The 27,927-nt window shown below is 42.7% G+C and overlaps 1 protein-coding gene across 2 annotated transcripts; it reads right to left on the minus strand.

Annotated features, from left to right (window-relative positions):
• Window positions 1–152: 152 nt before the first annotated feature.
• Window positions 153–27,882, minus strand: RIF1 (replication timing regulatory factor 1). 2 transcript variants are annotated; one of them, XM_039554681.1, is made up of 35 exons: window positions 27,726–27,882; window positions 26,376–26,454; window positions 25,537–25,633; window positions 23,975–24,105; window positions 23,455–23,549; window positions 21,636–21,825; window positions 20,848–20,940; window positions 20,624–20,762; window positions 19,553–19,704; window positions 18,772–18,892; window positions 17,384–17,557; window positions 17,015–17,125; window positions 16,712–16,774; window positions 15,928–16,028; window positions 15,615–15,701; window positions 14,856–14,929; window positions 14,556–14,736; window positions 13,447–13,554; window positions 13,024–13,173; window positions 11,632–11,731; window positions 10,700–10,964; window positions 9,641–9,683; window positions 9,161–9,363; window positions 8,879–8,978; window positions 8,384–8,527; window positions 7,908–8,050; window positions 7,104–7,193; window positions 6,968–7,022; window positions 3,590–6,334; window positions 3,030–3,161; window positions 2,670–2,747; window positions 2,460–2,575; window positions 2,013–2,166; window positions 1,636–1,744; window positions 153–1,347 (listed from the first exon to the last, which is right to left on the minus strand). In XM_039554681.1, the coding sequence occupies exons 1-35, from the start codon at window positions 27,851–27,853 to the stop codon at window positions 1,127–1,129; spliced, it is 6,972 nt and encodes a 2,323-aa protein (XP_039410615.1). In that variant the 5' UTR covers window positions 27,854–27,882; the 3' UTR covers window positions 153–1,126. The 2 variants fall into 2 exon arrangements, with proteins under 2 accessions (XP_039410615.1, XP_039410616.1); XM_039554682.1 differs by lacking the exon at window positions 2,670–2,747.
• Window positions 27,883–27,927: the final 45 nt, after the last annotated feature.

The raw sequence follows: 27,927 nt of genomic DNA on the forward strand, positions 1-27,927 counted from the left end.
TTGAACACCACATCCCAGCCTGTCCTCAAGGACCTGCTCCTACCTTACAGCAGCAGTGATGACATTCCAAGGTCCCTCCCAGTCTTGGGAATCCACATTTGAGAGGAAGCTGAAGAGAGAAAAAAAGCCAGAACCACCAAACCACAAAGCCATGAACAAGTTTGGGAACTATTTGCTCTTTTATTTGCCCATGTAAAAGTTCTAAAACCACCTGCAGCAGTTCATTTCAATAAACATCCATCTGGATAGCTACAGTACAATATATACAGATCAGAATTCCAGAGGAAAACCTGGGAATTCTGGCTGAAGGTCTCCAAGAAGCAGCAATGCAGTCCATGCAATTAGAACTCCATAAATTATTACCCAACATCTGCTGTGAGTCTGTACACAATATACAAAGAGCTCTTGTCCAATCCATCCATTTCCTCATGGAAAAAAGTCTTTCCACAAGGAGAACTGCTGCCAGCAAAGGACATGGGTCAAAGCCTGGGAGGCTTTGCAGAGTCTTTCTCCTGTACAAGCACATTTGCTTAGAACTCCTTAGTCTGAGTCGTACAAAAATACATGGAAAAATAGATCCAGTACAAATCCCAGGCTCCTGCTGTAAGGAATTAAGCCCAGCTTACCTCACGTGTGCTGTCAAAGTCTCAGCAGCTCCAAAGGAAGCAGCTGGGGCAGGAGGGGAGCAGAGCTGCCAGCTCCAGCTCTTACCCCACAGCAAGAGTTTGCAGCAGTAAGAACACTTTGGATTTGAAAAAATAATTTAATTACTCTGTTGGTTTGGTTTTCACAGTCTTTGCTATTGCACAGCTTTGTCAGGTTTTCTTTCACTGCCTGAAAGAAAGATGCATAGCAATCCAATACAAACACCTCTGCCAGGGAGGAAACAGTCCCACAGATCAGGGGGGAAAAACAACCAACCAAAAAAAAAAAAAAAAAAATCCCCAAAAGGGAAAAAGCAAACAACCAAAAAGAAAAAAAAAAAAAAGAATGACTTTATGGAGGTGTTTAAAAAAATCTCCTATAGCACAAAATGCAGAATTTAAGGAGTAACTGAGCAGTAAGGAAAACAAGTGGGGGGAAAAGTGTTGGAACAAACTCCTCCTTACTGAGCTGTGGGCAGCAGCTACTCGGGGCCCTCGTGGGGAGGGGACTGCCAGCGGGACTGCAGGTTCCTCAGGATGCACGAGGCCATCCCTGCCAGCTTCTCCTGCATCTCAAACAGCTGCCTGCCAGAATATCCATGGAGATCTTCAGAGCTCAGCTGAGCAGCCAGAGCCTGGATCTGCCCCAGGAGAGCTGCCGGGGGCTGCTCGCTGCTGTTGGTGGTGGCTGCGTCGACCAAATCTGTAAGGAGGGAAAGGAGAGAAGTGGAGGAAAATCCAGCAGAATTCCAGCTGCTTTTGTACAAAGTAACATCCTCAAGCAGCCTACAAAGTATTTATTCCACGGGACCCAGCAAAGGCAGTCCATGCTACCCTTCCTTAGGGTGAGTTTTGCTGGGTTTGATCATGATTGTAACAATAAAACTAAACTCAAAATAAAAATAAAAGGATGAGGTGTTCCCACCAGGAGAGAATGAAGACAAGACAGAAGAACCCTCCAAGTCCCAAGCAAAAAGCCACCAGCAGGTACCTGCTGCAAGTTTTTCCTCATCTCCACAGAGAGATTTCTCCTCCACATTATTTCCAGGCTTTTCAGCATCTTCAGGCACTGTGCTTTCCTCCAACACTCGAGATTTCACCTGGGCATTTTTTGGGGAGAGAAAACATTTTCGAAGTGAAAAAACTCATTAAATTACATGGTGAGATATATTTTAGCCTCATAATCCAATCACTATTCCTGTTAATAATAATAATTTAACCAGCTCATCTGTATCTTGAATTTGTGGTACTGAGACAAGCAGGGATTAGGTTTCAAAGTGTTACTTTTCATGACGGAAAAAACACATAGTTCCTCCTGCAGTTAATTACATCAGTATTGGCTTCGTGGGTGCTAAAATTCAATTTTACCTGTTGCTCGTGGTATCCTTTCAGAGCTCTTTTGACATTGGAGACTTTGGGAGAGCGGATGGGGAGAGTTTTGATTTCCAAAGCTGTCAGAGTGCTCAGGTCTCCCACGGTCTTGATGTTCTTGGCTCGGATGAGCTGCCCCAGGCCCCTGGCACTGCAGCAGGGGAGGGAAAATGGGTTATTGGCAGAGAATCAGGGAATATCCCGAGCTGGAAGGGACCCACAGGATCATCAATCCAACTCCTGGCCCTGCACAAAGTCTCCATCCCTGGGGAGCTTTTCAGTCTTCAAAAAAGTACCTGAAGAATTCCAGAAGAGTCAAGTCTCTCCCTCACCAAACCAACACTACTCTTTTTAAAGAATTCTGGTTAAAATTCTGGTTTTGTAGGTTCAGTAAGAATTCTGTTTCTACTGAAATGCCACCTTCAAAAGCAACAAGCCACTCACCAGATGTTGGATGTGATCTGAGGTAAAATGACATCCACGGGAGCTTTGCAGCCAGCCAAGGCAGGATACACAAATTCCGAAGGGCATGGCAGAGATTCCTTGGCCATTTCTGTGATCTGGGATAACACAGGGGAAGTATTAAATTAACTGTCACACACTGAATAGAGTGAAAAAAAATAGAAGAGAAACATGAACCAAAGCACTTCTTACTAAACACTTCTTTGAGCTCTTAAATTTAAGGGTACGAGATCCTGGGGACAGAAATCCTTTGGTTGGAGTGGTAATGTGCTGGATAGAAAAAGAGGAAAAAAATATCTCAGGGTGGTAGGAATTCAGTTAAAAGTAGGAATTCAGTTAATAGTTAGATTTTAGCTCCTGAAACCTCAGAGTTCACTTGAGTTCAGAGTAACAGAACGAGTCAGGCTAAAGCAGTTTTGATTTTTACACTTCTGATCCTCATCTCTTACAACTGTGTGTAACTGACTACAGACATGCACTAAAACCATGCTACTCGTGTAAATACATGAATGCTTGGGCCACACATAATATTGTAACAGAATTTCCCCTGACCTGCATGTTAGAGAGGGTTTTAAGACTTCTGGAAGAGGGTGAGGAATGGGATCTGATGACAGGACTCCTCCTGTCGATGTCATCTGCCAGGCCCTCCTGAAAAATGGGATTTGCAAAGGAGACTCGGCGGATCTGAGGAGGAGAGAAGGAGGTTTTAGAGTGGGAACTGAACCCAGCACAGCCTGGTGAAGTCTGAGGAGACAAAAAAATTCAGTTTGGAATCACTGAAGTTCTTGAACGATACAGGAAATATTTCAGCCAAGGACAGACTGGAAGGACTCCCAAAGGAATCTCTACATGCACATGGATGACCCTGAGGATGCTGATCCTGGCTTTGCAGTGATCCAGGCAGAACAGACTCTGGTGTTCTGTTTCAAAATAAAACCCCTCACCCAACTCCTCACAATGCAAACCTGTCAGTGCTGGCACATTCCAAACCCAAACATCCCCTTTTCTCTAAGGCTACTCACAGTGGAAACCAGTAACTCAATGTATCTGGAACTATTACAGTTACCCCATCCCAGTTCTGAACCCAGTATCATGCAATTCCCACTGGATACCTTATTAGCAGGTGACAGGGAGTCATCCTCCTGGTTCCTTTTGACCCCTCTCTTCAGAATGCTGGTGGATGGGGAGGCTGAGGGGGACCACGTGCAGCGAGCCTGGAGGCTGGTGGGGCTTTCAGTCACCTGCACTGAGGGGTCCCCTTCCACCTTCAGAGGGGAATCCACACTCATATTTTCCAAGGCCACGTTTTCAGCCACTTTTATTTCAGTTTCCAACGGTTCCTCCTTCACCTCTTCATCTGCAACACCACAAGTTTCTCCTGCAGTGTTCTCAGCTTCTCCTTTATCCTCCTGATTTCCCTCTAGCTCCTTCATCTCTTTTTCCTCAGGTTTGCTGTCAGCATTCAGTTCCTGGGGCACCTCTTCGAGTTGTCCATTTTCATTTACTTCTTCCTTTTCTGCAGCTGCTGGTTCTTCCCCTTGGTCCCGTGAGTCCAGGCAGCTCTCCCTGGGCTCTCCTGGAGCACTCTCAGGCAGAACCTGTTCTGTTTCCTCCTTCAGCTCAGCAGGTTCCTTTATTTCCTCTATGGACTCGGTGGTTTCACCTGCTGAACCCTCTGGATTCTCCTCCACCACCACACTGCTGCCCTGCAGGTTATCCACAGAAATTCCCTGGCTTTCCATGCTGAAGGTGCTGGGTTCCTTGGGAGGGTGCAATGGAGTGCTCATTGCACAAGGAGCCAGGGCCAAGCTCTCCTCCAAATCTGAGTGACCAGAAACATTCACAGGTGTCTCAACTGGGGTGGTCTGGGGCTCCTCCAGCTCAGTTTTCTCCTTTTTTAATTCCATGAACTTGAATTCAGTCACCTGCTGCTTTGGCTTTTTAAAGCAGCAATCACAGCTCTTGATTTTTTTCACCCTTTTGCTTCTCTTGCTTGGACACTCAGGGCTTTGCAGAGAGGAGGGCTCAGCACCTGAAACATTTGCTGCTGGTGCACAGTCCCCTGTGCTGGTTTGCTTCTCCTCCTGCTGGTTTTCCTCTGCTGCTCTCCCATCCTGGTCAGACACACAGGAGCTGCTCAGTGACTCCATGGAAGCATCACCCTTGTTTTGCTCCAGGCTGGTGTCCTGCAGAGCACCGGGACTCTCAGAGCTGCCAGACCCTACAGCTTTTCCAGCAGCTGCAGGAATTACCTGGATTTCCAGGCCACCTGGTTCAGCTGTCACTGCAGCACCTGTGCTGACCTCAGGTTCATCTTTAGTGGCTTCCAGTGAATTCTTAGTTTCATTCCCTTGGGGAGACACCTCAAGGCTCTGGCTCCCTGGCTGTCCCTCTTTCATTTTACCCTCAAGAGAATTGCTTCTACTCCTCACTTTTATGTGTTTTTTCTTCTTCGTGCTGCCCTCCTTGGCCTCAGAGCTGTCAGCCTCGGAGTTTTCTATGCTGGAGAGCAAACCTTGGGAAGATCTCCTGGTGTGGTACCGTGGGCGCTCCACCACCTTCTGCCCTGCTGTGCTGAGGCTGGCCTGAGCTTCCCCCTCAGCCCTTGGGGAATCCTCTGCCCTCCTGCCACCTCTGCTCCCATCCTCATCCAGGCCCCGGGAAGCAGGAGAGTCCTTGGAGCTCCAGTCCTCTGCCACTCTCTCAGGCTGGCTGCCCTCTTTTGTGATTTCTGTTGTTTTCCCAGGAATTCCTTTCTGCTTTTGGGATCCATCACCTTTACCCTGTGACAGCTTCTTCTGCCCAGCCTTCTCCTCCTCTTTCCTCCTGTCTCTCTTTGGGAGCCCATCCTCCTTCTCCTGGCTCCCTGAGGAGCTCTCCACAGTCTCTGAGCGTCTCCTGGAGGAACGCCGGAGCTGCTTCTGGTGAGGGGACACCTGTGGCACCTGGCTGTCATCCCCTGGGGCCTGCTCAGAGCAGCTGGTGGTATCTGGGGGGGTGTTTTCCTTCGAGTCCATGTCCAGTGCCTGGGCCTTTTCCACTTCTGCGATTGTATCCTCGGCTTTTTTGATGTCTGCTTCCGCGGAGTGCAGAGCCTGGGACTGGCTCAGGAGGACATGCTCCACGTCCTCCCCTGCAAAGCACAGCTCAGCACTGCTTTCCAGGCTGTCAGAGGCCAGGGACTCCTCTGACCTGCTCAGGAGCTTGGATTTGTTCCCTTGCAGCTCCATTCTGCTCTGCCGGCGCGTCACCCTGCGGATCGCCGTAACCCCCGCGTCAGCCTCGGGATTTGGAGGGTTTTTATTTTCCTCTCCAGATTTCTCTGCTTTAGCACTGGCCTTGCTGCCACTGGTGTTTTCCTGTGCCCCAGCAGCACTCCCAGAGAGCTCTAACACAGAGTTCAGTGGGGCTGGGCTGAAGGGCCTGTTCTCTGCAGCCCCGAATTTCTCCAGGGTGATGAAGGACTGGCGCCGGCTCACGGGCTGGGGGGTGCCAGAGATGATGTCGCTGGAAGCTGAGCTGTTGCTGACATTTGAGGTGTTCTCCTTCCCTGCCGAGGCCTCCTGAGAAGCTGCTTCCTCAGAACTTGTGTCTAGGCCCTCTCCAATGGATGTTTCCTCTGGAATCATCTCAGCTGTCTCATTTTTGGACTCCTCCTCGCTGTTGCTGATATTTGAGGTGCTCTCCTTCCGCGCTGAGGCCTCCTCGGAAGCTGCTTCCATAGCACTTGTCTCCAATCCCTCTCCAACTGATGTTTCCTCTGGGATCATCTCAGCTGTCTCATTTTTGGACTCCCCCTTGTTGTTGCAGGCTGGGCTCTCCTCTGACTGACATCCTTCACTCCCTGCGTTTTCCTCCTGTCCCAAAAATATAAACAGCAAAATATTTGTCCTAGGAATATAATGAAATAGTTGTACTTGTCCTGTGAACAGAATATTCAAATACAGTTCTGGTGTAGCAAAAAACAACACACCCACAAGGTTTTTCTAACCACCCTTCCTTCAAATTATTTATTATCTGCTGGTAGTTATAAAAGACACTTTTTTTAAAAAAACATTTAATCCCAAAACAAAGAACTCCAAAAAATGTGTTAAGTTTTGCCAGAGATATGAATAAACTTGCTACTAACCCAGTTTTTATTAAAAGCTTGTATTTTACCCAGTCTGACTGGCACTACAGTCAGCACAGCAGTTATTCAGCCAGTTCCTCCCCAAAACGAATTTAGGATTTAATGGTTTTTACACCAATAAAATATTGTGACAGCACAGGCACATGAGTGATCAGAAACTGCTCACAAAAATCCTCCCATTTTGAAATCAAATACCCAGTGACTGGGCCTGCCAGGTATAAATGATAGAAAGCAGAACACAGCACTGCAATGGTGTGAAATTTCCTCTCACCTGGTGCTGAGAATGGAAAAAAGTCACAAAAAAGTCACGTTGTGGTAGAAACTCTGGTACCTTAATCACCATCAGACAATGGGAAATTACCTGAGGTTGGTTTGCAGTGTCTTCTTTGGCATTTTCTACTGAAGGTGGTACTTCCCTAAAAGAGAATGACAGGAATCAGCAGCGTTGGTGCAAAAGGAGACACCTGCAGGGACCAGAACTGGGCACTTTTACTTACAAAGAATCTTCCTGGCTCTGAGTGTACTGGGAAAATGAGGTGGTGTCCTGTGATGCATCCAAGTTGTTGTACATGGCAGGAATATCAACTCTGGAACAAAATCAGGAATGGGATGTCAGACTCTTCTTTGAAATTCATTATCTTTGTATTTTAAGGCCACTATTTTCAGCTGCATTAAATCTTTATTTTTGGGGAATAAAAGCTGTGATTGGGATCCCACTGAAAAAGAATTCATCAACACCTGACTACCCAAACCAGAGGAGTTCCAGCCACACAAGTCCTGCTCACACTGCTTTTGATGCCTAAGCACAAAAACCACTCCAATATTATTTTCTCACATTAAAAAGAGGATCATTCTAAAGATCCCTTTGCAATTAAGATGAGTCTGGGAATATCCTAACTCCTGACATGCTGCTGGCTCAAGATTTTTCTTTACATTTAGGAGTCCTTTCCTCAGATTGTTTTACCCAATCCCTTCATTTCCATGATTTATGAAAAATGACACCTTTTATTTCACACTGCAAGTGAGTCACAAAGTAAAAATCTAAACCCCAAATTCTCAAACTCCAAACAGACTAGAGAGAGTGTATTTAATCAAAATAGGAAACACAATTGCAAGAATAATTTGGTTGCTTCAAAACAGCAAAGCAAGGAACTCTCTTAGCTTTAAACTTAGTAACTCTTACGGAAGAACAAGACTCAATTACCTGTGGTAGTTGTGAGAAACAGGCACTGAAGTTAAGTCAAGCTCAGCTACCCAATGAATGACATTTCACATTAAGTTTAAAACAGTAACAGACAGACCTCTTTGACCTTAGCACTTCTTTTTGATGTTCTGTCAATATTCTTGGTTTTGTTTCAGGAGGAATAAACACAAAATCAACAGATTTCTCCTCTTCCAGAAGCGTCTCACTTGTAGTCTTAGGAGATGAAAATTCTAGTTTCAACTGCAGAAAGATAAAAAACCCAAACCCTGGGTTAGGAACAAGAGAGGAACTGAAAATCAGGAATTCCTGAAGGAACAGATCCTGTGAGGGATTTGCCAACCCCAGAACCCACCAAGACCCGAATCTGTCACAACCTCCAGCCAGAGTGAGGGCTGAGGTTTTTATCTCCCATCCTCCCACCCAGCCTGACCCCTCCCCAAAACTTGGAATATTAAATCAGAGTGTGCTGGGCAGCTGAAGTTGCAAAAGAAGTATTTCAGCATCCCCAAACTCAGGATTTTGTCCTGAAGATCCTGGATTTGGTTCCAGGGCACCTCTCTGGGAACACTCTACCTTTGCAGGTGTTGCTTGCACGTTGCTGGACTTGTCTTTGCCATCATTTTTTGGTTCACTCGTCTGTGCCAATATCGAATCTCGTTTCTGTCCCACCTTCACCTCCATTCCACTGATCTTTGCATCCAGCTGGGAATTCTCCATCTATTCAAATAAAAACACAACGAATGCACTGTGTGAAGAAACTCCAAGCTCACAAAACCCACCCTGTGTTAATTTCTAGAATAAAACCATCCCTCATTCCCAAATCTCCTCTAAATTATGTAGAGGACAACTTAAAAAATTAATTATTTCAAATAAATTCACAGAACCCAAAATTTGCAATGCAGGAAGTGCTAAGAACCATCTGAGTCTTCTGACTAACCCAGCACAGTTTATCATTCTAAACATGAAGCCAGTGCAGGTCAATCATATTAAAAATCCCAAGTGACTTTTCACTCACTCCCTGCTGAGCAATTCCCATGAAATCCCTGTTGGGGTCAACAGAATATTTACCGTGTCAGAGAAGGGGCCACTGCACTCCTCAGACATCTCAATGCTTTCAAAACCAGGCAGCAGCAGAGGGATTTTCTTTTTGGCTTGGCTTAACACAGATCTGCTCAACAACAACAACAACAACAACAAAAAATTATATTTATGGGAGGGGGAAAAGGTGCAGAAAAAGAGCAGCAGCTTGGAACAAAAAGATCCCCCAGCTTGCACAAGGACTCAGAATGATACAAGACAACTTGAGAGCTCTTCCTGGAAAGATATAAATAATAAAAACCTGTTTCTTACTTTAATTCCTCGGGGTAAGTCAGAGAGGAGGTCTTGGCAAAGGTGGAGTTCCAGAGCTGGGCACACTGGTGGCGGATCTGTTTGTTCCTGTGCTGGAAGCCCACGCAGAGCACGGGGCAGAGCTGCTGCAGGAGCTCAGTGTCACAGGAGCCCGGGCAGTGACACTGCAGGCACTGCAGGATCTCTGCCAGCAGCTTCTCAAGCTCAGGGAGAACAAAAAACAGGGGGTTTTTATCTAACTTTTCATATAAAGTTTGCAATATTTGCATTTAAAGCTTATTTAAAAGTTTTTTATTATAAACAACTTGGAATGTCACAGCACATAAAAGTCCAAGAGCTGATTGCTCCTCCCCTCAAAAATAAAGAATTTAAAAATTAAATCTCTACCCTCATCACATTTTGTATTTAATACAGGAGGAATGGCAGAACTCTGGTGTCCCCCATTTTCCCCAAGCCCAGTGATTTCTGTAGCAAATTTACCTTGCTGTTAAGGTTGCTGTAGACTTTGGGTACCTCAGGGAGCCTGCCAAAACAAATGAAATGAATTCCTATTTTGCTATTTCATTTATCCCAAGCACCAAAATTTCACACATCATCCATTCAAGCACTGCAAACTTGTTTTAGTGAGCAACTTGATGGAATCACTTTGTGAAATGAGCCTCAGTTGGGGGATTAAACAATTTCCTGACGGAGTTTCCCAGATTATCCTATCAATTCCATGGATATGCTGACTTTAGGAGAAATTAAAGCAAATGTCAGTAGTAATTAGTACAAATTTAGAATTAAAGCTTTAACTTTTAATTGCCTTCTTAATGCTCTCCCCAAACACATTTCCCAGGCCCCATAAATATTTGCATTAAAAAGCTGAAATATTTGCTTTAAAATACTGAAGCACCACTAAGCAATTCCATAAACTGAGCAATTCCAGAGAAATAAATACATTCCATATACATAAATCTTTAGGTACAATTATCCAGAAAAATGTGAGGGAACTGCATTCAGTAACTCATTTTATACACCTGTGTCCTCCAAGCTGAACAGGTTCCCAAATTTTTATTTGCTCTCACATGTGTTCCTTCAAAAATATTTATCCAACTTCTCCTTTTTCTAAATCTTAAAAAAATGATGCTCAGAGAAGAAAAAAAACAACAACTTTTCCATTTTCATGAATAAATCCAAGGAAAACTATGCTCAAGAAAAAAGCACCAAGCCAAGTTGTTCTCAGTATTTCCTTCTGCTTAAAAATGAAAAATTATGATTTGAGGGTGCATCAAGTAATTATCATTTATTTCCTAGAAAATTTTATGCAGTGCCCACTAGAAAATAAATTTCTATTAATAAGTATCTTCCCTCCAAGGAAAATTCCCAGCAGGTGGAAACCAAACCTTTCAGCCTTGCAGAGATGCCAACACAGTCCCTCTGAAGAGATAAAAATGTGAAATATGGAGCTTTTTTGAAGCCCTGCAAACCCCCGAGCTCCATCCCACACAACTACAGAGCACCCCACGCCAAAATCCCACCCAGCCTTCCAATACTCACTTGGTTTTTTCATAGAACAGTGCCAAGGGCTTGGAAAAAATGGCAAATGTGGTGCCAATGAGTGAAGGCAGCGAGATGTGGCTGATGATGGTGTGGAGAGCAGCCAGGAGGGAAGGCCCCACAGAAATCAGGGATTCTGAATGGGTTTCTTTGGAGCTGAACTCATGGAAAGAGTTCAGGAGCATCAGCAGGAGCTTGAAGAGAGAGGCAAGCTTGCCAAGGGGCTCCTTTTTCTTCTTAGCCCAATCTGTGGGTGTCTGGGGAGCTAATATTCAAAAATTCAGTTAAAAAATCCATTTTTTCCTTAACCAACATGCCTGACAATAAAACACAGCTGAACACTGAGTCTGCACGAGAAGCAGAACTTCGATCCCCAAACTAAATCTATCTATAAATAGTTTAAGAATTTATTTAACAAATTAAAGACATTCTTAATGCGTAATTTTATCTGATTTCTATTCTTCTCATTTATATTTACGGCTGGTCAGACTCTGCTTTTAAGGTTTTAATGCCTACTTGAAAAGAAACAGCAACCACTCCTCAGATACCACCTGATACACAAATTCTGGAACACTGAACAGGAGGGAAGGAGAAATATAAATTTTTATTAGTTTATTTATTTGGAAGTGAAGTTTACATTATGTTTTTCCTCATTAGCATTTCCAATTAAAGCATTTCATTCCTTCAGTAGCCCAACACTACATTTTACTACTTTAACAAATTCCCATGAAGCAGAAAAATTTTAATTACCTTTTTACTGAATTATGCTTTTTTGGAAATTATTTCTTCAGCTTTAGCAGTTTTAAGTGGGAATAGGAAACAAAACAAAGAATATTTTATGCACAATGACCCTTTGTCTTCTGCTATACTCTAATTTTTAAGCAACTCTTGAAGCCACACACAGAAACCCCCAAATCCAAGTGTTTCCTTACATCTAGTTTTTGGCTGGAATTTAGTTCCATAGGGTGCAAAGTTGATGCAGTCCACCATGACTGACACAAGGTGAGTGAGGCCTTCCAGCATGAAAAACATCTGAGGAGGAAACAGAGATCATCAGAAACAGAAATCAACCAGCAGAAACAAAAAACCAACCCTCAGAAACAAAAAACCCACCCTCAGCAGAGCTCAAAAGAGAAAAACTACAGAAAAAACCACATTGGATGTTCAGGACAGCAAAGAAATAATTTTTAATTAAAGGTGGATGAAATTGTTCTGCATGATCAGGTCAGACTGATAAAATTCCATTTTCAGTACACACATTTAAACTGCTGAGGATGAGCTTCCCATTCTAATAAATAAGATATAAATACAGTGTCTAAAGCAGCAAACAGTGACAGGCAGCTGGGAGGTCAGATTTAAGATACATCAATTAAATTAAGGTTCAAGGGTCACTGTGTACTCAAAGACAAAGTCTGGTTGCCAGAAAAGCCTTTACAGGCACAACAATTAAGTTGCCATTACAGTCAAAGCACAATTAATTTTTAGTGCATGAAGATGATCAAAATTAATTTTTTTCTCCCTCAATCCATCCAAATCCTCCTAAATAAGGCCAAACTTGCTTTATAAGGAACACTGATACTGTGACCTAAAAAGAAGTTTCAATATAACTTCACACTGAACTCTTAAACTGTTCAAGTTTTGCCTGTTTAGTAATTACTGATTTTTGAAAGTGATGTTTATCAGCAGCAGTATCCAAGGTAAGTTATAATGATGCAATCCTCTAATTCCAGGTTTTCAAATCTCTTTTTTTTCTCTTGTTTCTTTCACAGTGTTTTTTCATGAATGAACTTTAAGCATGAAGGATTTTATATCCCAAAGTTAATGTTAAACCCCTTCCCCTTGTGGTGTAGGTCTGGGAACAGGCAATTCCAGTAACAAGAGGCTGATTCTTTCAAAATCCCTCTCTTGTATACAGCTTTAGAAGTAAAATCCTTGAATTTCAGTGTACAAGGCTGATGGTTCCATGTTTCTCCTCCTTCCTAATTGCAGTGCCTGGGTTTGTGGTATTTGTTAATCCCACCTATAAACACATTTCACCTGCACAAATCCCATTTACCACCATGATGACACTCATTAATCACTATTATTAATTAGTCAGAAGACAAATCTAAAGTCTGCTTAACTATTTGAATATTTAAAGCTTTATAATTAATTTTACTCCCTTCTTTCATTTCTCTACCACCTCCTGTCAGCAAAAAGAATTCTTAAAGCTTAAAGTCTCACCCAAACCACCCCACGCTACAGAAATCACTCCGTTAGAATTTACAACACGTTCTTATATATCATTTAGAAGAGATCTGCTAAATTGTATGTTTTATACTCACTACTGGAGTTTCACCTTCTAGCCCAGATATTATTTTGGCACAAATTTCTTCACAGCACAGGTTTTCTTCTGCTGTTGCAACTAGAGCAGCACAGCGAGCAAAAGCTCGGTACAGGTCTGACCACGTGCGCAACAAGGATTTCAAAGTTGGCTGTCACAGAGAAAGAGAGAAAAAGCTCATAGATATCAATATCTGTGCACAGAGAAAAGTTGATTTATTTTTTCTTCTTCTGTCAAAAGCCAGGTCGTTCTTTAGGGTTTTAAGTTGGAGGTTTAGGGTTTTAAATCTGTGGTGCAGTGTACGTACGCCATGGTAGCGAAGTCAGCTCTGAGAGTTCAGAGATTTTATAAATCCCACCTTGTTCTTAATTAATTTTATGCATTTGGTGGGATTAATTTTATATAAATTAATTTTATGCATTACCTGTGGGAATCCCTGAGCAGGGAAGATGTGGGATACTGGCAGCAACAAAGCACTGTACACAGCACTGAAGTTGTGCTCCAAGGCATCCCCCTGGTTCACCTCGTTAGTCTGCAACAAGAAGAGTTTTCTGATTAATGAAGCTGCAAAATTGGGATGACGAATAAGGCTGCTCCTGATTCACTGTAATAAGCACAGCTTGAAATCAGGTATTCTGTTCAAGAGTTCAAGAGGATCCTGCTACCAAAGGATAAAAAGCTCTGTTTCTAAATGCCAAAGTAACTTCATTCCAAGAATAAAACCCATCTGTTAGGAAAGGCCTCAGGTACTCCCACTTCCTTCAGCTGCAGTGATGACAACACTTAAGAGAATCATGGAATGGCTTGGGCTGGAAGGGATCTTAAAGCCCATCCCATTCCAACCCCTGCCCATCTCATTCCACACCTTCCACTACCCCAGGGTGCTCCAAGCCCCAATGTCCAACCCGGCCTTGGACACTTCCAGGGATCCAGGGGCAGCCCCAGCTGCTCTGGGAATTCCAGCCCAGCCCCTCCCCACCCTCCCAGGCAGGAATTCCTTCCCAATATCCCATCCATCCCTGCCCTCTGGCAGTGGGAAGCCATTCCCTGTGTCTGTCACTACATGACACTGTAGCCACAGCACCTAAAACGTTCTTCATAAATTCTATGAATTTTAGGTCTAATGACTAATGAGGATTAATTAGTTCAGCAACTCCTACATCACAGCCAACGTATTTCTAGTAAATAAGCTGCAAAACCTCTTAAATATTACAGTTTATATGGTTCTCATTACACTAAAGACATCTAACATGAGTAAAACTCTGGTCTAATTACATCCTGAACACCCCAATCTGGGATTTATTTTATTTTCACACCAAGCAAACAAACCCATGGTATTTGAAAGTTAACAGTTTCTGGAGGGAAGCTTTCCATGTTTTTTTAACAGCAGGATTATGCCAAGCTATCTGATTTCACTATCACTTCAAGACACATAATTCCTAAAAAACCATTAAGATAAATGCTCAGCACAAAGTTCTCCTGTGGGCTTCTGGGGTGGGGAAGAGAACCAAAAGCCACTGATTAATTAATTACCTGATTAATCCACTCAGTCAGAGGATTAACAACAATACTCCACATTCTCCAGAGGTGCTCCTTGTTCCCCACCTGCTTTCCACTCTGGTCAATGACACAGATCACAGACTCACTGAAAGCCAGGGCCGAGGTGGGCCCAGACAGGACATAACCCACCAGAGTTTCCAGAATCACAAAGAATCTGGGGAAGGAAATTCCACAGGTAAGAGATTTTTTTTTCCCCCCAGCTGAAATCAGAGGAAAAAACAACTTGCGTGGTATTTTCTAAGGGAGGCTTAATATCCACAAGGCTCCACGTACCTCTCATCTGTCACACAGCATTCCAAGAGGTTATTATGGAAAGGCAGCTGGATTAAGAACAAAGCTGGAGTTCCCTTGGAAGAGAAATTTAAAAGGTTCAAACAGCACTGATCACATGAAATAGGTGCCTCACTTACACAAGTAAGTATAAACGCTATTTAACTCTGAGTCAGAAATTCACAATTATTAGAAGTTGTCAAAAATTATCAATTCAAAACCAAAATGAGAGGGGAAAGCTGGAAACCTGAAGCTGCTGCCAGATCCTGGGATTTGCTGATTTCCAGGCTGCAGCAAGAGATCTTTTGGATGACTTCTGCTCAAATCTACCACAAATATTTCATGTTTGCTAGTGTTAAGAGTATTTAACAAAATGTATTTATTATCTGCCAATTAAAACTTCCAACTAGGAGCACACTCCTTCCTACTCAGTCTGCTCCTCTCCAAACAAACATTCCCCCAAATTCAGCATCATTTCAGCCTTTTTTCCACAGGGTTATTTTTGTGATTATTTTCTAAATATTTTATTATCTGTTCCTCCCCTCTGATGCAGCACAGGGAACACAGCACATGATATTCACAAAGGAGTATCAGCCCTTTTTCTGCAGCAATTTCAGGGTTCAGTTCATTAATTAGAGACAGTTAAATTACTCCTCAGAAGTGAGGCCTGGAAACAAAGTCTGCATTCTGGAACATGAAATAATTTCACTTCCTAATACATTTTTTAGCATAAATAAAGTCCCAGAATTAATTCAGACTTACATTTAAAAGATCCATATCAGCAACCTGATAAGCCGGTGATCCCAATACTTTTGGAGGCAACTCCTTGACAGTGATGTCAATGAGGGACTAAGTAGGGGAAAAGAAAAAAAAAAATACATGTAAATACATTTTTTCTGAGGGTTTAAATATTTTAAGCAACACCACAAATAAAAGCAAAATTCAAACAATTCCCTTCAGTAAAAACAAATAAAAATTCTATCAAGAAGGTCTCCAAACTGTTTTTTGAAGCATAAGAGAAGCATGTACCCAATTCTGCTGCTAAATCTGAAAATGTTTTTAAGGAAAAACTTACCAGTATTTTCTGCACAGGAAGAGAATTTGATCTCACAGTGTTTTTTAAGGCCTGGAGTAACATGGTCAGTATTTCTGAGCCTTGCTTTTCTTTCTTGTTTCCTGGAATAAAGAACATTTCCAGTCAGAGCAGAACAAAGCAATGGCCACTGAGCATCATTAGAACTTCTAGTGCAAGAGCAAAAAAATTCTGGGTATATTTGTAAACATTTACCAAATACTTCAGAGATTCAGGTGCCAATTCTGCTCATAACATAACTGAAATTCCGAAGTTTAAATAAAAACCTCCAAGTTTAATTAGTAAATGGAAACACCTTTGTTTCATTAAGGACTTAAATTTTGATACACTTCAAGTTGTGGAATTTTGTATTCATCCCAAGAACACCTCTTCATTTGCAGTTAGATTTTCAATACAGAAGTTTTCATTATTAAGAATATTCTGGACTCTCAAAGCCTTTTGGATAAAGGACATTTTTTAAATAGGAAACAACTTTTACACATCTGCAGACAGTACAGTTTACTAAGAAGAAAAATGAAGGATGCAGAAAAAAAGGCGCCAGAGTAAAAAACTTTGAGTAATCCACTAAATGTTTCCATTCCTCAATACTAAAGACCTGAGGTGGGGTTGTTTTCCTTTTGAAATTGCTTTAAAATAAAACAAAATTATTGATTCAGACTAAATCCAAGCAATGAAGCATCAACAATTTATGGTCCAGTTAAAAAAAAAAACCAAAACACCTCTGACTGGTGAGCAATGACAAATTAAAGAAAATGCCACTTTTTACCTGCTTCAATTGCTGTTTTTACATATCCATTTATGTCCTTCCAGATAACATTCAGCAAACAATCTGCAAGGTAACAATGGATTTATTCAGTTTGCAATAAAAACATTCCACAAAATTGCAGCTAAAACCCAAACTGTGTTAAAGGACAGATTGTGATTTAGGCCAAACTCAAGTTTGCAATGCAAGTCAGACCAGTTCTACTTCATGTAACATCAGGACATTACACAAAGTGCTGATTTCTCACGTTTCCCTTGCCCCCTTGATTTCCCAGGAAATATTTCAATTGCATCACTGAGTTCTTACCAGGAACTTCTTTTCCAACTGCAATAAAGCCATCCTGAACAGCATTTATCAGAGTGCTGGCATGCTTACAAAAAAAAGAAGGGCTACTGATCAGTGGGTACTGGAGAGGCTCTACAAGAACAAAAAAACATATTCCATAAACTTGTTACTTTGCTGTTTACTGGGAAAATAAGCCTAAAAAATAATCAAGTGTATGTGTACTTACAGCATTTAACATGAAAACAACTTATCTTAAAGAGGATTTATTAAACCATCTTTAATTTTTATTAAACAGTTTTAAATGTTTAAATCATTTCAATAGACAAAATGGGAGATAATGCAAATATTTTTTAATATAAATAAATAAATAAATAAATAAACCTCATATACCTAAACTAAGAACCAGTTTGTTTTGCTTAGCAAAATCCACAACTTGTGGTCCCATGAGGAAGTGGAGCAGCATTTCAATTCCCAGGAGCTGGATGGAAGGGAACAGCACCACTCCTGCTGTGCTGGTGTTCAGGGCCATCCTGGGCGTGCCTGGGCTCACAAACGGGAAAGGACCTGAGGGAGGGACAAAAGTCACAGTTCCTCACAATTCCAGAGAAAGGGAACATCCACCAGCCCCAAATCTCCCAGGAAAAGGACAAGTCATTGAGCAGTGCTGCGTGAAAGGCACCTCTGGCAGCCAGGTATCTCAGATAAGTGGAGTTTGCCATCACAGCCACACCCAGGTGTTTTCAAAGTATAAATTATCTGCCCAAAACTGCAAACTCTGGGAGACCAAACTTTATGTTGGCCACACAGATCTCCATGGAAGCTGTGGTTACGTGGTCACTGAACTCTTGTTGTGTGACTCTGCTGCTACAGAACAGTTTCCACTGGAAATTGTCACCTGGAGCACAAATTGAAGAGGCCTTGGCAAAACATTTTGACCAATTCAGTTGTGATCTCACAGGACAAAGATGAACCTTTTAAAGAAGGGAACACAGGAAACTCCCCACATCTAGGACATCACTGAGGCTCCTAATTACTAGGAGTAACTACTAGGAGGTAGTCTAGAGTGGCACAAGTCATGGATGCCAAGCTTGCAGAAAGGGAAGAAAAAGCAGGAGTCCCTCATTGGCTATTTAGAAATAAAGCTCAAATAGATGTGGTTTCACGTGTATTTAAAGTATTAAAATTACTGATGGATCATCATCACTGGGTAGGTTTAGATGGGGTATTGGGAAGGAATTCCTGGCTGTCAAGGTGGGAAGGCCCCGGCACAGGTTCCCCATCCCTGGCAGTGCCCAAGGCCAGGCTGGACAGGGCTTGGAGCACCCTGGGGTAGTGGGAGGTGTCCCTGCCCAGGGCAGGGGGTGGATTGGGATGAGCTTTAAGCTCCCTTTCACCCCAAACCATTCCAAGATTTTATTCTATTCAGGCGAAACTAAAAATGCTACAGAAATAAAAGGACATATATAAAAATAGCACATATATGAAAAAATAAATTTCAACCCAAAGTTCCTTTGCAACAGAGAACACAATTCAGGACATTAAAACTGGTCCTCACACTGTGATTGGCACAACTTTTTAAACTTTAAATACTGACTGGAACAGCCTCGTTTTACCCAGTATAAATCAGTACCTCTGAGCCCTGCAGCAACCATGCAGGAAAAGCACTGTTCTCAAGAATGGTAATTATAAATGAAAAAGCATGAACACCATAAACAGAACAGACAAGTCTCTGCATCTGAAATGCAGCTGGAAATGCCAACAGGTTGATGTTTCAATACCTGATTTCTGCCCAGGGGTTGCTGAGCCCAAGCTGGGGTTGCTTGGCAGGCGTGAGGGCGTTCCTGGGAATGCAGCAGCAGGATCCACACTCAGGGTGCTTTGGATTAATGGGATACAAACCTGCAGAGAGATCCCAGCTCAGGGCAAACAGCTACAACACATGCAAGCCATAAACCAAACATTTCAAATATCACAGACTGGGCTGTTCACAAATCAAGAGTTTCTGGGTATTTAGAATGAATTAGAAATGTCTAATTAAACAAAAACTCCTGTGAGATGCAGTACAGTTGGATCATCCTAAGAAAATACTTTTCCCTCCCTTTACTCCTATCTTGAAGATTAATTTAATGAAATCCAGGTGTTGGATAGAAACATGTCCATTCCACTTACAATGTGACTAGAAATGAAACACCTGGGTCATTTTTCTTTCTATCTTCCTCAGCATTTATGGTCTTTTCCTCAGTTTTCCTACGGCAGCCTCTTCCAAGCACACCCTTTCTTGGTGAAAGGACAAACCAGCCCTTATTTAACACGTTGATAATCCCTGATGGCACTCAGGGGAGATTTTCAGAGATGCTCACAGGACATTCCCACAGGCTCTCCAATATTTTGGGAATGCAAATCCCAAATATTCCTTCTGCACAATCTGTAAGTCACATGAGTGAAAACTGGTTCCCTGAGGCAGTTTGTATTTCAGTAACAAACCAGACGAGGATGAAGCAGGGACTGAGCTGCACCCCCTACCCAGGCTGAGGGATCAGGGCTGCTCTCAGCTGTTACCTGTTCAAAGTTTGAAGGCAGATGAGGTCCCAGTCTCATCAGTAAATACCACCACACCTCCAGTTTGGTCAGTGCCAGAGCCTCTGTCCTCACATGGATGGAGCTCAGGGGCTGCATCAGCAGTTTCAGCCTTTTAGCACTGCACAGGATGTCTGGGAGACCAAAGAGGTGCATTTTAAGCAATATAAATAATTAAATCACAGGACAGCAACATTTGATTAAACCATTATGCTTTTTTCTAATATATTTTAGCTTCCAATTCAATTACTGGCAATCTGCAAAACTCAAACACAGCAGCCTTTCAGACTGTCTTACTGCTCTAATTATTATCTAGAATAACTCTGGAAAAATCAAGTCTTTCAATACCAAGACTCAAATGAAATTTTCTGAACTCCAACCTGAGCCTGCTTGAGCAGGGAGGTCAGGCCAGGTGACCCAACCTGACCCATTTTGGGATTCTGTGATGAACAGGAAGAAATTCCCTCCTGCTTGCTCTGTTAGCTCCCATCTGCCCCAGGAAAAGGAAAACCAAACAGTTTTCCTTTCAGAACACCGAGCAGCACAACCAAGGTAAAAAATATTGCTCTGACACAAGCTAGATGTAAAACTTGTCCAGATCTAGGTTAGACCTTTAAAACAACTTTTTTTAACACTTCTGGAATCCTGAAGCATTGCCCTTGTCCAGTTAACCCACACCATCCGAAATAAAATATACAGAATGTTTTATTCTCCATTTCATTGCTGTTTGGATCAATTAAAGCATTACAAAACACGATTTACTAATTTTATTCTATTTCTACCAGCCTCAGCAGAACAATTAGGATAGAACAAATGATCCAACTATCACCTTGCCTTAAAAAGAAAACAAAACAAGGAAAAAAAAACAACGAAGAAAGCCAAACCTTGAATTTTATCTGTTTCTACACACCATGTGTATGTACACACCAACATTATGTGCACACCCAGTGGTATCTACCAGAGCACTGACCACTAACAGAGTATTTTTTTCCAGCTATGTATTAAACCAGGCAAAACAATTCAGGTTAATTTTTATTTCTTTTTTAAATCTACCTGGATTTAGAGCAAAATTATCAATGAGGCTCTTCCATGCAATGAAGGCAATTTTCTTCACCACTGGGGAGCCACTGCGGAATCCCAGCTCCTCCAGCTGCAGCAGGGAGTTGATGAAGCTGCCACTGCGATGCAGAGTCTGAGGAGGAAGAAATTGAGAATTAAGAGATTTCTGCTGGTAAAAAACTCCTTTTCTACAGATTCTTGGCTGCCTTTCTGCTTACCTTTCCAAGCAATCTCACAAACAGGGGCCACAGTTTTAACACAAAGGTCTCATTTTTTGTAGAAAACAATTTCTGAAGTTCGGAAATTAATTTCTGCAGACAGAAAGAAACAGAATTTCTACAAGAAATATATTTAAAATATTCTAAAAACTACACACTCATACCAATGTCTAGGGACACAACCAACCTGTTTCTACATCAGAAGGATTTCACTCTGTACCACAGAGCATTTGCTACCACCTGATTCTCTTTTCAGTTGAAATTTATGGTTGTTATTCTGATGGTAGCAACCAACAAATCAAAATCCATTTCCTAAAATGTTTGCATTTCCTCCAACTCTAAAATCAAAACACACTCTGACCCCAAACACCACCTTGCTTGTTTGGGTTTTCTGGTTTTTCAGCAGGGAAAAAGGCAAAATAAAGAAGCCAAGCAAGTCCATAGTCCTGGAAGTGCAGGGGAACATGAAAAGCTTCACCAACACCACCAAGGGGCTGCTGCTGAACAGGATGGGGAATCTGAATGGACATGGACAATGCTGAGTATCCTTTGCTTTCTTGCCTCCATCTCCACTCTCAGGCCTCCCAATTCTGTCTCCTACCCAGGCACCACCGTTTTGCAGTGGTCCTGTACTTAACACTGCTATTAAAGGAATTTTTCCATTAAAACCTCTGCCATCAAGAAGCTGCTGGCAATGCACAGGAACTCAAATCAATGCCCCCACCCACCCAACCCCCCAGTTCCTCCTGCTGCTGCCTCTGGCCCAAAGGCCCAGCATTGCCACTCACTGTGGTCATCAGGTGCTCGGTGACAGCTGCCACCTCCTGCTGCTTCTGCAGGAGCAGTGGCATTCCCATCTCCAGGGCAGTGGCACCTCTTAACTGCACTTTGTGAGCTGAGTGGACAACCAGGGGGATGATCAGCTTTGCCCACCTCACAGCCTCTTCTCCCATCTGGGCTGGAGTTTGCTCCATTAAGCTGGATCCAAAAAAAACCAACAAACCCCAAAAATAGGGATTACAGATCAGCAAGACTGCTCAGGCACTCAAATTATCTTTCTATCATTAATAAATCCTCTAATTCAATTCCAAACTTTTAAATCAACTGTATTTTGACATTTTATTAAAAACTGCAAAGCTCAGGTGTTATTTCAGATAAACCTCTCCAAAAGAACAATAAACTGACTTTAGAGCTGTCCTTTCTGTTTCATCACAACAATTTGGGCAACGGAGCTGAGAGCCTGACAGGAATGCCCACAGAAAGTCTGCACAGCAGCCATCCCTGGGTGTTCCCAGCAGCCCAGACAGCTCCCCCACAGCTGGGAACAACTCCCACCTGTTTTGGGAACATCTCAAGCCAGGTTTGCACAGACTCCATGAACACTGGCCTCGTCAGAGCTCTGATTTTATCCTCCTATTCCTGAGCTGTTGGAGCACACCATGACAAACAATTCCGGATTTTTTTACCATCCCACACACACCAAAAAACCTGGCAGAAATGGGAATACCTGGCATATATTCAAACCAGCCTGTATCTAGAAATCCTGGAACTTTGTCAAGTGTCCCCTTTGACCCAGCAAAGTCACAGCCCCATCCCTACAGTTTATGGAGAATTTGCTGTACACTAAGGAAAATTGCTGCCTTTCAAGTCATTTTATTAAAGCCAGTGCACTTTTTAAAAGCACTCTTTAAAAGAACTATTTCACTTTCACGTAGATTTGCAGCTCAAACCAGATGCCAGAAGTTGAGGAGCATACTTAAACAAGAGTAAAGCTACAAGCTCAACATATTTACAAAGATAAAATTTGAATATTCTAGTTCTGCTGACCAAAACAATGTGCTCACAGTGACAGTCCTAAAAAGTCACCTTTGGAGTTAGACAGGAATCGCAACAGTGTTATGGGAAACATTGCACTAAAATTTGTTGCCAAGGGAATATTTTTAAATAAACCCCCAAATAATGGCAGAGAATTTCTCAACCAGGCAGGTTCTGGAAACAAAATGAACACGACTTGGGAAGCACAGGTGAGACTTGGGAAATAATTCCTAAAAAGCCATTAAAAATGAAAGCAAGGCTTTCCTCTGAATATTGTCTGATTTCTGCATCAGAATGGTTATGTCATTATTAAGGTGATCTTTTGCGGTTATAATGCACAAGTGGTGCACAGTGCAGCTGCTCCCACGCACTGCCCAGCAGTTCCCCAGTTCCCATCTGGGCACGATGCCATATTCCATGGAATATCCCCTGCTCACTTGGGATCAGCTGTCCCAGCTGTGTCCCCTCCCAGCTCCTGTGTCCCCACTGGTGGGGTGAGAAGCTGCCAAGACCTTGACTTAAAGCAAACACTGCTCAGCAGTAACTAAAACACAAACTAATGTTGTGTGATCAACATTATTCCCATCCCAAACCCAAACCACAGCACTCAGCAATCACCTCTAGCCCAGTCAAAACCAGGACAACACTGGAGGAAAACAATCTTTAACATATTAAACAACTCAAGGAGCATTAAAATTTTTTTTCTTTAGCATATTTAGTGCCACTAAGGTTTTGTATGAAGAGTTTCCCCCTCAAATTAAGGATGACAAGTGAATACTGCAGAGCACTCACCGTATAACAACATTAAGTGCTTCATATTCAACCACAACAGACTGAACTTCTCCTTTAGTCAGGATTGTTTCCAGGGTCGAGAGGATACTGGACACCTGAGGAAACAAAAGAAGAGCAGAGTGAGCACCTAGATACAAATAATTCCATGAGGAGCTGCAATTAGGGCATTTCATTTTTCATTGTGTTTGGATTATGCCAGGTCTCGTTTTAAACTGCAATATTCATAACCTTTCTCCCCTGTGCTGTTTCACTGCTTTCTAATACAACTGCTCACACTGCAGCTTTCTCCCTCAAGGAAAGCAACAATTACTGGCTCAGGTTTTCCAAGAATTCATACTTGGCTGTCAGATTTGATGGGAAATAGCCTTCAGATTCAAAAGCTACTGAGTGGAGAGTGACCAAGGATTTGCCTTGGCCACCAAAAAAAAAAGAGAAGAAACTCACCTCTTTTTAAACAATTTCTTAAGCCTCCTCTCTGTGAGAAATGAGGCGCCAGAAAATGAAAAATGAAGAAACTCACCTCCTTTTTCACAATTTCTGGAGGAAATGCCTGCTTAGAGATGACCCAAAGTGCCCGAGTGCGAGTGTTTTTGTCTGAGGATTTCACAGCAACGCTGTTCACTGCTGACAGCAGGTCCTGGATTTCAGTGGCTGAAAGCAGAACACACAAACCCTCAAATCCTGTTCATTACAGGCCAGGTCATTCTGCTCACTTAACATTGCCCAGGGTCCATTGTCTTCAACATTACTTTGGAGCACTTTCTCTCCCAATTAAGTAGCCAAAAAGCTGAAAATATATTAATATATAAATACTAGTACTGTTGTACATCTGGATTACCTTTATAAGAATCCATAAAATTAGAAGACAACTTTAGTTAAATACACCAGAACTACAGAATAAGTATTTAATTCTTGAAAACTTCTTGGATTTTAAGTGAATTTAGCAGCACTTTGGTCAATCTCACTGCTACATTGACATAAATTCACACTAGGGACTACAAGAGGTTTTATTATTAAAGGTGGTAAAATTGTAGCTTATTACATAAAAATTAACGAGGTTAATATAGAACTTACATCCAGCTAGGAACACAGATGGAGAAATCATGAGTTCCTTTAAAATTCAAGGCTAATAAAGTCTGATTTACTACAAATCTGCACTTTGTGGGTGAACGATCTCACAATCAGAGAAATGTAAGGACACATTCACTCTTCTCCCCAGTCAAATGTACACACAAAGGTACAGGAGCTGCTTGTCCTCCCTCCCTCCCCATTGTTTTCAGGGCTTTGTGGTTCCTGGAGCCTGACATTCTCTAACAAAATTATAATTTATCAACAGATTAAAAAAATGAGTTATGGGAGGAAAAAAAAGACACCACATAGACATTATTAGAGATGCCTCATTCTCACAGGAAATCAGGGTAAATTTTGAATAATAGGAAAGCAGAAGACACTGAAAAAATTGAGTAGGAGAACCAAAAGAACCAGTTTCAAACAGGAAAAATGCCCTCTCCCCTGTTACCAAAACCCTGTGGTTTTACCTTGAGACAAAGCCTCAAGTTTTTAGCAACAAAACCTTTGTTGAAAGGGATTTAGTACTTTCTAGGAATGCAGGTCATAAGATTTTGGATTACTTCAGATTAATTTGAAATATTTTGGGCTGGACTAGATGACCTTTAATGGTCTCTTCCAACTCAAACCACTCAATGGTTTGATGGAACCACCAGAAATCTCCAAGTAAAAGCTGGAACACATGGAAAAGCACTATTGTGCACCCCCAAACCCTAAAAATAGGCTCTTCACTCTTTTCCCACGTGAACATTTCTTTTTGATCACGAATTCCACACAACTAATTACTGTACTAATTGCTACCAAAGCATTTAATGAAACTAGGAGTTAGTACAACAGAATCAGTGTGAGAGCATGAAAAAGTATCACCAGACTTGTGTACAAGATGTAATTAATGAACTGATCATACTGCTCATATAAAAGACAAAACCTGGTCAAAATTAAAATAAATGCCAAGATAGGCATAAAGAAAGAACTCTGATGTATATATTTATACTCACAGGTTGCTTTGCTTACCAGATAATTCAGCTGTGTTATTTGAATTAAAAGTGCAGAATCCCAAGGCCTGCAATGCTGCATTACTGAGCTCCAAGTTTGGACTAGAAATGTGTGCCTGCAAAAAAAAAAAAAAACCAAACCCACAGAATCTCAGGTTAGAAAAGTACCTGAGAAATACTGAGTTTATTGTCTGAACACCAACACTGCTGGGAAGCTGACAAAAGCAAACACTTGGTGAAAAATGCACCCATGTAGGAAATCCTCCCTGAATTCCATACACGGCAAATCAATAAAACACTCTGGGGTGCTGAAAGCATTTTTGCTCTCAGTAATTCAGACATCTTTACTGAAGTAAATCCTAAACATCCCAAGTTCTCCACCTTGGCTATGTATGTTATGTTCTATCACTTGACCCTCCAATTGTTTTTAAACTTCTAAAACAAAAGGGAACAATGGCTAAAAACAATCTTTACATTAATCCTTAAAAAAACCTTGATGCTTACTGCATATTCTGAATTCTGAAGTGTTTCTAAGGCAGCTATCTCTTCTGGCTGGAAGATTAGATTTGACTGTGCAATACTGCCTGAACACACCCAAGACCCTGCATTTTATTTTTTCTTGCAGTAATTCCTCATCACAGGGAAGATCTATTTTGCCAAAAACCCCCTTCCTACTCTATCACTACCCTGCATTCCTATTAAAAATTGGACTCCATGATCTAGGATGTCTTTCCCAACCTTAATGAATCTGTGACTCTACAAATGAATTCAAATCTGTTTTTCAATGCCCACTGACCTTGTCCACCAAAATACATCTTTGTTCATTGAAGTGTAGAGAACTGACTGGAAAAACCATACCTTAAACACCTTGCAGAGTTGAGGGAAGTGTTTCCTGACATCTGCGGCGAATGCTTTGCCTCCTTCACCAGTCAAGCGACTGTAAGGAGAGGAAGGGAAAACAAACAATATTTACAGGTTAAACACTTTGTAACTGACTTAACATTCAATTTCTCACACACAGCGGTGAGCTTTCTTGAAAGAAATTGACACAACACTGAAGGAGCTAAAGAGCAAAAATGCCACCACATGGTCTGACCCAGCAGCAAAATCCTGTGTTAGAGCACAAAGTGAGCAATGACTCGTTTTCTGCTTACAGAACATCTACACAAACATTAAGGGCTTTCACTTTTTGGTCAGCTTCTAGAAAACATTAACAGCTAACAGGCAAGCTTTAAATGACTGCTGAAAATCGGATAAACAGAAACACAGGAGCTGAAAAAGCACATTCCTTATAAGCAGTTCCAGAATGCAGGCTCCCCACTGCAGGAAAATCCTTGTTTGACAACCAGCAAGGATGACTTTGCACATATGTGAGGAACATCCCTGCAGGAGAGCCGTAATTACCCCATAAAACGTAAATTATCAGTTTCTTACAGCAAAACCCAAACCGTGCTAACTTCAGTCATCCAGGACAACCTGAGAAACCTGTTGCTGCTTAATACTTACATCAGGACTTTTTTTGCTGTCAGTTATTTCTAGAAACCTGTAAAATCTGGTATCTGAGTAGCTACAGCTTTAAAAGCCACTGCAGAACTAAGGGCAGGAACTCAAGGGAGACACGGAAAGCAAGAGATCGTGCCTTTGCACATGATAAAATCGGAACGATGCACGTACAGGCACAACCTCATGGGCAAGAAGCACCTTCCAGAAAGAAATGCTATTAAAACAAGGCACGATCGCTCCGAAACCCGAGAAACACAACTAAAAACTTCACTCTTCCAAACATAAAGCTGCAACGCAGTTCCTATAACAACTAAAGAAAGTTATTATTTCCCAACATTCCTTCAGCCACCTCTGATGATTCCCCAAGAAATCCAGGAGGGGAGAAAGGCTCTGGGATGCGCAGACCCTACAGCGATGCACTCCTTCCTCCCTCCTCTTCCTCTCCTTCCCTCACACCTCCCTCCCTTCCCTCTTCCTTCCTCCTCTCCCTCCCCCCAGACCCGCGTGTCTCCCGCGGTCTCCCCCGCGGCCACGCCGTCCCCAGCCCTGCCTCCCTGATCCCAGCCGGGGCAGCACCTCCCCGCTCCGATCGCCCTCCCGGCTCTCCCCCTTCCCACGCCCGGCCCGGCCCGGCCGGCCCGAGCCCTCAGGCCGCCGGCTCCCCTCCCCTCCCCTCCGGCAGCGTGCGCGTCCCCCCGCGCTCACCTGACGATGGTGAGGTGCGCGTCCGTCAGCTCTCCCGGCGGGGCGGCGGGGTCGCCCAGGGTGTGGAGCAGCGGGCCGAGGCTGGAGCCGGCGCCGGGCGCGGCGGGATCGGGGCCGGGAGCGCTCATGGCGCTGCCGCCTCCCCCCAGCGCGGCCGCCCCTCAGCGCCGCGCGCCTCCCGCGCTAAGATGGCGGCGCGCGC

The sequence above is a fragment of the Corvus cornix genome, chromosome 7, assembly GCF_000738735.6.
Source record: "Corvus cornix cornix isolate S_Up_H32 chromosome 7, ASM73873v5, whole genome shotgun sequence".
NCBI classification, from domain to species: domain Eukaryota; kingdom Metazoa; phylum Chordata; class Aves; order Passeriformes; family Corvidae; genus Corvus; species Corvus cornix.